This window comes from Pseudonaja textilis, chromosome 5 (assembly GCF_049901715.1).
Source record: "Pseudonaja textilis isolate UNSWEBS1 chromosome 5, rPseTex1.2, whole genome shotgun sequence".
Classification (NCBI taxonomy): Eukaryota; Metazoa; Chordata; class Lepidosauria; order Squamata; family Elapidae; genus Pseudonaja; species Pseudonaja textilis.
In genome coordinates, this window is record NC_141994.1 from 46,193,893 (window position 1) to 46,206,235 (window position 12,343).

Sequence of the window (12,343 nt, forward strand, 5' to 3'; positions counted from 1 at the left end):
CCCGGCTGATGTCACAGTGAGACTGGACACAAAGAGTGGGTTTCCGCGCTCCCATGCCAAATTCTCCCCGTTGGTAGGCTCCAAAAGAAGCCAAAGCCGCCCTGTAGGGGAGGCAAAGCAAAGAGGGGCGGCCTAGGAGACCACAGAGAGTTGCAACTCTTCTGCTGGACCCAAGGTTTTCCTTCCCTCTCAGCCACGATGAGGAGAAGAGGCAGTCTAAAGATGGCTGCCACAAAGTTGGGGCAGCCAAGGAACACCTAAGACTGGTGCTGGAGTGGAGTTAGTGAACAGTGTCTGCAACTGGGTGAGATGATTCTTTTCTATTTAAAACTCAACCCCAAAAGGAAAAAAATCCAGGAAAAGAGAGGCTCACAACTATTTGCTAAAAGCAGTGACCAAGCACTTTGAGAAAAACTTCAGAATTGAAAGAAAAAAATCAAGGGGAGAAAAGCCAAAAAAAAAAAAAAACCTGTTAAAAGTACAGAAAATTGGACTTTTAAACTGAGCAGGTGTTGTTTTGGAAAGGCTTTTAAAAAATATTGGAATTAAAACTAAAAAACTAACTTTGTTTCTAAATGTTGACTTATTATTTGACTAAACCTAGTTAACATTGAAATCTAAACTGAGAGTGCCATCTGCTGATGAAAGGAAAGTATAACATATTCTTAAATCCTAGAAAATTTTGACAAGGATATGTTTTATGCATCTAGGACATGGCTACGGGAGATTTAAATAAGATAATAAGGAAGATATCTTCATTAAAGACATCCCTGAATGGCATAATACAAGACTGAATGCATAAAGGGGATTTAAGGAGGTTCTGGAAAGCTTCTGGGACTTTCTAAAGGAACAGATTGATTAACTATGGAATACAAAATTTGTGAACATTGAATTTTTTTGGGGGGAGTAACTTTAATCTTGAATATATGGTTTTTGGATCACTGGACAAGAGCAGGACTTATTAAAATAAGACAAGATGCTCCATCAGGAGGAATTAAGTGGAACTTGGGAAGAAATGTCATCAATGTTTCAAAGCATCAAGGACATTCTGATAAGAAACCACAAGGAGATTAAGAGCTTAATGCACGGCATAGACAAAAAACTGGTAGATATTATACAATGGACAATGGTGACCAAGACGCCCAGGAAAAGGAGGAAGGAGGAATTGAAAGAGCAGATGAAAAAGCAGAACAGATTAACCAGCAAACAAAACAAGACGATAAGGAGACAATAACAAAAACAACTATGACTGATGAAATAAACCAGGAGGAAAACATTTTAAGAGATTTAAAAAGATAGGGGCATGGGTAGATATTTTAAAAGCTAGACAATGGAAAAGGGCAGAGATGGGAGAAATGTTTAAAATGAATAGTCAAGACGTAGATGCAGATAGGAATAAAGATCCAAGAGAGAATACGGGAGGCAAGTTAAAAAATGAACAATTAAAGCTTTAAAGCAAAAAAGAGATGACGGATAGAAAGGATTTGTTTTTAAATATAATGGTGAAATGATTAAAAGTTAGAATAGGGTTAGAAATAAGACAGGGGGATATTAGTATACACATTTTTATACAATAAGACAAAACTAATGATAAAGAGAAGATTAGAAATTGAATGATGGTATTATTATGTATGTTTAAACAATATTGTGTTTGGCATTGGAATAACTTATTGAAATATTGAATAACTAAATAATGAAACTATAATTTAATACAAATATGTGTATTAACACTAGCACTACATAAGCTTGAGTAATGTAAATATGATTAATATCGCTATTTTTATTTGTACTAAAATGTATGACACCCAGGTGCCACACTGTTCACACATTGATGTGGATATATTACAAAATAAAATAAAAAACTTGAAACCAGGTAATAGACAGTAATTGATAGTATGTCTATGGAGATTCTCAGTCATCTAGGTCATGGTTTTCCCAAAGGTGCTTTTTCAAGAGGCAACTGGACTTTCTTGTTTTTCTTTGAAGACGTTTCATATCTCATTTTTCAGCTCTGACTGGATAGTGGAGAATGGAAGGATTTATATTCCTTGCAGATAGCTGGTCATTTGCATTCTTTTAGAAAGTAGATTTTTTTCTAGAAATCCATTCTTATTCCTGCACCATTTGATGGGTGTTCATCCCAAAGTACATAGCTAAATATCAATGGAGATTCTCAGTCATCCAGGTCATGGTTGTCCCATTGCCTCCTGAAAAACACCTTTGGGACAGCCATGACCTGGAAGACTGAGAACTCCATAGACATTTAGCTAGGCACTTTGGGATGAACATCCTTCAAATCGTGCGGGAGTATGAACAGATTTCCAGAAAAATTGCAGACTGCAGGTACCATTTGTGCTTCAGTTTGAGAGATGCAAACAACACCAACTCATCCCAACAGCCTGTGCCTGTCTTCAACAGGAAAGGGACACAGGGCAGAAAACATCCTACAGCCAAGAAGGCTCCACACCCATTTGCACTACTCAGGTGACCCTGAGGACATAGATAAAGTTCCAAGTGACCTCAAGGTCTCTCTAAAAGAATGCACATGACAGCTGTCTGCAATGAATATAAATCCTTCCATTCCCCACTATCCTGTCAGAGCTGAAGAGTTTCGTGGATGAGAAGTGAAAAGTCTTCAAAGAAAACAAGAAAGCCCAGTTGCCTCCTGGAAAAGCAGCTGGAAATTTATACCAGCTATTAGAATGAATTTGAATAATTATTTTGCTTATTAATAGTAAATAATTTATAAGATAAAACTGTATGGCTATCCAATAGTATGCTTATTAACAGTTAAGTAATAATGAAGGAGGGAAACATTTCAATTGTTCTCAAAGATTGATAGATATTGAAAAGAAACGTGAAAGATTTACAAGGTTCATACCAGTACTAGAATGATTTTGAATAACTATTTTGTTTACTAATGTTGTTTTTGCTATGTTTTTAGAATTTTTCTTTTTACATTTTCAAGGGGAAGTACCAAGCAGAGTCTGAATGATGAGATCTACATGATATAAAATAGGTATTAGAAATTTGAATGTTATAATTTGGAATGCACAAATTCAATGTTTAATGAGATTTCATATGACAATAACAAAGGTGTTGCACTTCGATTGGCAATCATAGGGGGATTTTTGCTTCTTAAGAATGTTGGAAGAGAACATATGAAATTGCAAACAAGACAGACGAAAGTATAAGTACAATGAATAAAAAGATATAGAAATTTAGATAAAAGAAATACAATAGAATAAGAAGAAAATGAGATAACCATTAAAGAAAATTAAGAGAAGTAAAGGGAGAAATAGTGAGAAGTTGGAAAAAGAGTAATAAGATATGAAGTTGAATACATAAGATGAATATGCATATAAAATTGTGTCTGTATGGAAATATGATAACCCGGAACGATGCTGTACTCAAATAAGATGTTTTATTTGTTTTGTTAAAACTCAATAAAACTTTATTAAATAAAAAAAGAAAAGCAGCTTTGGCATAGTAGCTGTATATTTCTCTCACAAACACAGTACAGTACATGTAAGTATATGTAGTCCTCGACTGATGACAACTGAGCCCAAAATTGCTGTTGGTAAGCGAGACAATTGCAAAGTGAGTTTTGTGCTATTTTATTACCTTTCTTGCCACAGTTGTTAAGTGAATCACTGCAGTTGTTAAGTTAGAAACTTGGTCATTAAGTAAATCTGGCTTCCCCATTTACTTTGCTGGTCAGAAGGTTGCAATAGGTGAACACATGACACGGCATGACACTGTTCATAAATAAGAACCAGTGGCCAAACATCCAAATTTTGATTATGTGATCATGGGGATGCTGTAACAGTTAAGTGTAAAAAATGGTCAAAAGCCACTTTTTTTGATTGCCATTATTAACTTCAAATGATCACTAAATAAATGGTTGTAAGTCGAGGTCTGTATAGACCTTTCATCTTACAAAGACCCAAGAGAAAAATTAACGATGTCACCTTGCCATTTGCTTTGATCAAATTATCTTCCTCTTTGCTTTCAAGTTTTGTGGCTTTGACTATAAATGTGCAAAAGTGGCCTCCCCTTCTTCTATCTTCTAAAGGTCCAAATCATGCATGCACTAATTTTCTCTGTGACATTCTATGGATGTGAAAGTTGGATTTATCAAGTTATTAAGTACCCCTTGCTTACCGACCACTCATTCAGTGACCACTTGATGTACATAATTTGTCCTCAAAATTACAGCTTCTGCAGCTTCCCTGTGGTCATGTGATTACACTTTGGACGCTTGTTAATGGGTACACATTTGCAATGTTTGCAGAGTCTCAGGGTCACCTGATTGCCATTTGCAATCTTCACTGTTTCTGATAAGCAGAGTCAATGGGGAAATCGAGAGTAAGTCACAAATCAGTCACTTGATACTGCACTTAATGATCCCCAGTGATTCACTTAATAACCACAACTAGAACTGACAAACTGATGTTGTATGTCAGGTGCAGTCACATGACATTTTATTTTATAATGGTGTTGCTTAGTATCAGAGTTGATGGTTCCAATTGCAGTCAGTAAGCCACAAGTATCTGTGACATAGATATATGACAGTCAAAGGGGTACTCACCATAGCAAAATAGCAGGCAGCTCGATTGACATGTAGTTTGCATAAAAGATCCGCAGGAATGTTCACTTCATCTGAAGCTGCATATTCAGACACATTCAACCCTTCAACATACTGCACCAGTGCCAACTTATAATCCTTCTCTCTGAATAAATCATTGCCCTCTGCAAGTAAGTTTTGCACCAATTTTTGTAAAAAAGCCTACAGAGAAGAATGTGAAGAGTAGGACTCAAAACTTAATAATTACTTTCAATTTTCACTTATGGTTCCCTCCACAACATTTTAACATATTATTCTTTGGAGTAATGGCTCAATAGCACTAAATAATAAATTATACTATTGAAGTCTGTTGTAGATCTATCTTCTTTTTGTAACATGATGCTCTTTTTACACAATAAAGACCAGATGTAACAAATCCTAATTTTTAATATGGCACACTACTGCTATTAAAATCATTTCATAAACCATCTACATCCTGAGAGATATGATTAGACAGAAATCACTTTGGTTGTTCAAAAAGCCTCTTGATTTTTTTTTTTAAACATGGTAAAGTGGTTGAAAACTAGTTGATATACATGTCACTTGAACCTCAGGGCCATTAGGAAAATGGGTTCCTCTAACAAATTTCTGACTTAAAAACTGGAGTATTTTGCTTGACTGATTGAAGCACCGAGCAGTCTCCATACTGCATATCGGGGTGTCAAACTCAAGTCATCACGGTGGCGTCACATGACATATTGGGACTTTTTCTCCCTTCGCTAAACCAGGCGTGGGCATGGCCAACATGTGATGCATCCAGCCTGTGGGCCTTGAGCTTGACAGCCCTGCTGCAGATACTGGGTTTCAATTATTCTTCACGTTTTATAAAAGGATGAGGACAGTGCTTAAGAGAAAGGAAGAAAAACAAGGAAGGGGCAGGAATACATAGGGTCTGCCTAACAATATCCAAACAGAAGGCTCAGGTGAAACCATCTTCTCTGCATTGAGCATTCAGCTTATAACATATACTGAACTCAATGTTTTCTTCAACCGATAGGAACTTGTTTGCTTTAGTTGATGGATTTGATTTTTCAAAATACTGGCTGTTTGATAGTTGTCTTATTTTCCAAATATAATAGTCTTACCCAGTGACCCCCAACCTTTTGAGCACCAGGGACCAGTTCCATGGAGAGAGGTTTTTCCATGGACTGGAGGGGGTCTTGTTTCATCTGCTGCCCACCGATGGGGCTTCACTTGTTTCCATGGCCCAGTTTCTGGCATGTTACAGACCAGTGCCGGTCCATGGACTGGGGGTTAACCCTAATCCTACAACCATTTGAAGTTACGATGGTGTTGAACAAATCGTAGTTATGACAAATTCTTGGAACTCCAGCTGTCCTAGCATTACTTCATCCCACATCGTAATCTGGTGCTTGGCAATCAGCTTGCACTTACCACCATGGTTACAACCACCATCATTTGTGACCTTCCCTGCTGGATTGCTGTCACTTTAAAACCATATCACTTTGTAATGGAAATTCCAGTCCCAACTGCCATTCTAAGTCGAGGGTTGCTTGTATTTAAAGTGGCATCATTGGTTTAAAAATGGAAATTCTCATTAAAATCATCCAATAGAAGATAATATGTATAGCTCAGGGATGAATCAAGCAGAAAATCTAATCAAGAAGCCACACTGGCAGGGCAAGCTACTGTATATAAGCACGGAACAAACCTGACACTCACTAGCATTGAAGTTATTTAATCAGGTAACAAAACACTGCAAGCAAACAACTAAGATCAAACAGCACGAAAGATTCCACATTAAAACCATCTTCATTCTGATCTTTTTCATTTCAGGGATGGGCACAATAATTGCTACATTCTAAATTGCTGACTTTGAATAGGAAGATCCAAAGCTTCCTTTTCTATTTTTCCTACTAGGCTGAATGAAAAAAATCCTTGTCAGAAAAGTTAACAATTCTCAGTTCAGGTAAGCCAGAGGATCCAATCCAGTTAATAATAACTTAACCCAAACAGCAAGCAATTCTTAGTATCGGCCTCTATATTTTAATGCTTCTTCCTGAGAGGTCTATACAGTCTTTTCTCTGCTGTATTTCCAAAAATGCATAAACTTTTCTTCAGCGGGGCCATCTCATTACTGATCCTACACTTCATATCTGCTTCACTACTGTGTATTTTTTTGTTCTGCAGTTAAGATAGTTGTGTTTAACAATATATTTTAATTCATTGTTATTTCTGTAGATGTTGTAATAATGAGTAAGCCTGAATAAAATATTTATAATAAATAAAATATACAAACATGGTCTCCTGTAAAAATAAAGTGCAAGGCCAGTTTGGAGATTATTTTTATGATAATCAAAAGCTGCAAAATGTTATAAATAAACACAACTTTCCTTAGTGAAACACTGCTGAAGATTCAAATAGAGCTGAGGATTGCTGATTTTTCCATATAAAACTATGCTCACCTAACCACTCTAGAAAACTAATACTACTCTTCTGTTCCCCAACATTATCTATGACAACAGGTTAAGTTGAATTTACATAATACCATTAAATACTTTAAAATAAGAATGTGAAATCTTAAAATTACCTCATAATCTTCTTGGCTTAAAGGTAATGTAGACCTAGAATGAAGAATAAATGAAACAGTTAAGAAAGAATAAAACAGTCATGAAATGTGTACATCGATCTAACATGCATAAAGACATGTATATTACATGTATAATTTAATCAGAGATAGGAAATTTCCACAGTAAAATAGATATCCCAGTTTTCCAGAAGGACAGTATTATTAGGTACCAACATTATAGGCTGACTGATACATTGGTGTTTGTCTAGAACTTTGAGCAATTTTAATAGGAAAAAAATTCAGTAAACTCTCCCCAAATGGAAGAAGGAAAATTTGTGGCTAGTATCCATGGCCCACATGTATAGGAAAGTTTGTACGACAAAGTTCAACTCCTCTGGAAAATTATAGTCATATAAAGCTGAAGCCAACAAAAATTAAATATAAGCCTTAAACTCTCAATTTATTTGATAACTTTTCTACAAAGTCAATCAATAGAATAAATCAGCAGAAGAATATCACCTCAAATTTACAAATTGAATTAACAAAAGATAAATAAAAATCTAAGAAATAATATTCTTCCTTGGTCTCAGACATTCTCCTTTAGAAGTATGTTAATTAAAATACATTGATGGAAGTCTAATATTTCTAGGTTCCAAATTCCACAAGAGTAATATGTTTAAATTAGATCGTATAGATCCAACAAGTAACTTCTTGGGCACTACCATATTTCTACACTGATGCAACCATAATAGAATTGTAATTTGATTCTTGTTTGGATATTTGCTGATATGTTGAGCAAAGTAGAATGTTATATTACAAATAAGTGAAAACAGAAACACCACCACAAAATATGGTTACTTACTGGATGAACTGAAGACCTTTCTCTATCTCTTCTTTTCTTTTTTGTCTTTCCATTGCATCACTACAATAGTAAAAAGAATGTTTTAATATTTTACAGTTGTACAAATCTATTCAGTTCAAATTTTAACATGGACACAACGCTATTATATTTCTTTCCCAAATACGATAGTATTTAATATTTTCTTTCCATCCTCAAATAAAAAATGTAAGCACTTAGCAATATATTATCTGTAAATTGTGAGTAAATAAATTCCAACAACTTCCCTTCCTAAAAATACAGAAAAAGCTTATTTTATTATGCTTACTTCATTATGCTTCTCAAAAGTTTATATAAGATTTCTAAGGAGCAGAGGAATAGAAAGAAAAAAATTCAATAACTTTTAACCTTTCTCAACACCCTGGAAATCCTTGGAATTATTCTAAAGACTCTATATGACTTTAAGAGAAATTTACATGTAAGACAAATTTTTAAGTAATTGTAGTGACGATTAAGGAAGTATGAAATCTATTGGTGAGCAGACTACAGGTAGTCTTCCACTTATGACCACAATTGTGCTCCAAATTTCTGTTGCTAAGCAAGACAGTTATTAAGATAATTTTGCCTCACTTAATGGCCTTTCTTGTCATAGTTAAGTGAATCACTGCAATTGTTTAGTAACATGGTTGTTAAGTGAATCTGGTTTCTCCATTGACTTTGTCAGAAGGCCGCAAATAAAACAGAATGGAGTTGGGACCTTGGAGGTCTTCTAGTCCAACCCCCAGCTCAGGCAAAAAATCCTATACTATTTCAGACAAATGGTTGTCCAATCTCTTCTTTAAAACTTCCAATATTAGAGCATTCACAAATTCTGGAGGCAGATTGTTCCATTGATTAATTGTTCTGTCAGGAAATTTTTCCTTTGTTCTAGGTTGCTTTTCTCCTTCATTAGCTTCTTGTCCTGCTTTCAGGTACTTTGGTTACTAGCTTGACTCTATCTTCTTTGTGGTAGCCCCTGAGATATTGGAACACAGCTATTATGTCACCCCACCCCCCGTCCTTCTTTTCATTAAACTAGACATATCCAATTCCAGCATCTTTAGGTTTTAGCCTCTAGTCCCCTAATCATCTTTGATCATCTTCTCTGCACTCTTTCTAGAGTCTCAACATCTTTTTTACATTGTGGCAATCAAAACTGGATGCCGTATTTCAAGTGTGGCCTTACCAAGGCATTATAAAGTGGGATTAACACTTGACATGACCTTGGTTCTATGTATCCCTGTGTTGGCTTATTTGGCAGCTGCAGCACACTGCTGGCTCATATTTAAGTGATTGTCCACTAGGACTCCAAGATCCCTCTCACAGTTACTACTATTGAGTCAGGTACCACCTACACTATACCTGTGCATTTGGTTTTTCTTGTCTAAATGTAAAACCTTACTTTTCCCATTACTGAATTACATTTTGTTGGATAGGGCCCAATATACAAGTCTTTTGAGATCCTTCTGAATCTTGAGCCTATCTTCTGGAGTGTTGGCTATTCCTGCCAATTTGGTGTTGTCTGCAAATTTGATGAGTTTTCCATCTATACCTTCATCCAAATTATTGATGAAGATGTTGGAAGAGCACAGAGCCTTGGAGTAGCCCATTACATTGATAGCAATCAACAGACCTGTGCATTGTACAAGTTTACTGCTAGATCTCAATTTACAAATATTCTTTTAGTGACTGTTTGAAGTTACAATACTGAAAAAAGTGATCGGACAGGTTTTCACACAATTGTTGCAGCCATATCCCAATGGTCATTTGAACAAAATTCAGACACTTGGCAATTGGGTATGTACAGTATATATGATGGTTGCAGTGTCCTGGGGCCAGATTAATTTAATAACCATGTTATTAGCCTAACAACTGCAGTGATTCACTTAACAGCTGTGGCAAGAAAGATTGTGAAATAGAGCAAAACTCAATAAGCATCTTGTTTAGCAATGGAAATTTTGGACTCAAGTCGAGGACTACCTGTACAGTCTATTGTTCAAATTTTAAAAAGGTTATATCTTTGCTGCATCCCAACTGGCTTTTAATGATACAGTCCATTAATTAAAGCTATGTGCTTGAAAAATATTGTCAATGTTGTTTTTTAAAAAATATTTAAAATCCTACTCTCAGCCCAGAAGCCATTTGTAAGCTGGAGCCATTTTGGGAGCATCTTCAGGGCTACCACAGCAAGGCCGCTGTGAGAACCTAAAGTGGGAGATAGAGATAACTGGAGATATGTAGACAAAACAACATTCTTTCATGTGGGAGCCAAGGTCACTCTACCAGGTGTTGGAGAGGCATGAACCAATACCAGCCAGGATAGTGTCTGTGTCCTGGTTGGATCATGTGACAGACGTGTGACCTGAGGGAAAGAACTCTGGGGTTTTGGGTGGGGAAAACCTTGAGTCCTTCAGAGTTGGGTTTTCCCCAGACGTGCCAATATGACATGCCTAATAAATCTATACTTTGAGGAACATGTTTGCCTTAGAATTTTGATTCTGTTAGATGTGTTAACTGGAACCCTGACACTCAGAATGGTACCTTTCTACATGGTACCTTGTAAATAAAATATTTGTGTGGGTGTGTAAGATGTTTGCAAAGTAAACAAAAGTAAACTTTTATAGTACAACAAGGAGCAGAAAAATAGAGGAAAAAAATTTTCAGAAGAAAAATCAGAATATAGTACAGAACTACCAGCTGAGTTTCTGATATTTCAAATTATAAAAATAGGAAAATCTATTCTTAATTGCCTTTGCTGCACTATAAATTCTGAATGTTTCAATTACTCAGTTTTAAGTACAGGTTTGAAATCCTTACATAGCAGCTAATTCAAAGCACAGAACCAAATTACACATTTAACAGATTAACAGAAGGGAAGGGACCTTGTAGGTCATCTAGCCCAAACCACCAGCACCACCCCCAAACAGGAGACTCACACTATTTCTGACAAATGGCAGTCCAATCTCTTCTTTAAAGCCTCCAGTGATGAAGCTCATTTGAACCATCCCTTCCTGTTCATCTTAATATTTTCTAACTATTATGTAAGAATGTTCTAATTTTGCCATACTATCCTTACCTATATTCAGCTTAATACTGTTATTAACTGCTTACATTAAATGCAAAGTATAATAATTGCCTTTATTACACCCTATCTGCTTTTCCACCTTTCCTGAATTCTTTTAATGTAAGCTTTAATGTAAGACTTTTAGACCAAAGGCCTATTTGCCATTTTTATAAGGTACTTACACTTTTTAGCTACACTTTTTAAAATCTGAAATTTACCAATCTGCAATTTAAAAAGCACTGGGCTAAGAAAAATATTTCTATACAATAACTATGTTTGTATGCTATGTTCATTAATTCAACATTCAAATATAATTTGCAAATTATATTTATATTCTTTCTCTTTGCATGCACATATACCTCACATGGAGACAGAAGTGGGGAAAGATCAGGTTGAAAACCCTGAAAACTATATGGATGGATGATTAGTTTGCCTAATTCCCATTTTTTAGCAATTTTAAGAATCTTAATTGCACATTAGAAAGATTAGAGGTTTTTTTTTCAAATTTGGAGATTACTAAACTCCTAATAACAAACAATGGCAAGCCACATATGCTCTACAAGTCACAAATCACCTACCCCTCCAATATAATATTAAAGATGATACAGATGGTTAGCATTGTTTTGAAAAGTTGTGAAAAGTAGTGTAACTTTTTTATTCAAATATTTTTGACAAAATATGACAAACTTTCACAATTTAGGCAAAGTTTACTTAAAATGAGCAAAAAACAGAATAATATAGATATCCCAAAGGCTTAAACAAACACTAGCCATACACTACTATAATATATCCCACCAACCTGGAAGTTATAATGCCTAATTTTGTTCCTGGCACTCACTCACTTTCCCCTAGTCATGCAGAATAAAATGCTGCATTCTCAGTAGCAATTTAAACACATTTGACATTCTACTATGCATTTTCCATAACATAACTTGCTTAACCTAATAAATTAATGCAACACGCACACATTTATGAGTGAATTGTAGTTTGTTATATTAACAAATATTAGGAAGCCTTTGGTATTCAGATTACAGCACAATATGTACAGTAACTGTTTTTCATTTTACATTACTTGGCTTCTTCAAACCGTTGTTCTTACTTTGCCCTCATTAAAAAACACGATTTTTAGTTCAAATTCCGCTGGAATAAAACCGTCCTACCCCTATTAATCCAAGGCCTCCAAGCCGCGGCCTCGCTTAGTTAAAGCGAACCGGCATTAGATATCTCTCTATGGCGGAAGTAAAT

General features: G+C 35.5%; 1 protein-coding gene across 7 annotated transcripts in view; it reads right to left on the reverse strand.

Moving 5' to 3' along the window:
• ZC3H7B (zinc finger CCCH-type containing 7B) overlaps window positions 1-12,343 on the reverse strand; it is a 50,848-nt gene that overhangs the window by 33,019 nt on the left and 5,486 nt on the right. For all 7 annotated transcript variants that reach the window (XM_087934750.1, XM_087934744.1, XM_087934746.1 and 4 more), the window contains exons 2-4: window positions 8,020-8,079; window positions 7,179-7,212; window positions 4,592-4,789 (exon numbers count right to left, since the gene is read on the reverse strand). In XM_087934750.1, the coding sequence (XP_087790876.1) occupies window positions 4,592-4,789; window positions 7,179-7,212; window positions 8,020-8,072 (285 nt within the window). In that variant the 5' untranslated portion in view covers window positions 8,073-8,079. The remainder of the gene's footprint in view (window positions 1-4,591; window positions 4,790-7,178; window positions 7,213-8,019; window positions 8,080-12,343) is intronic.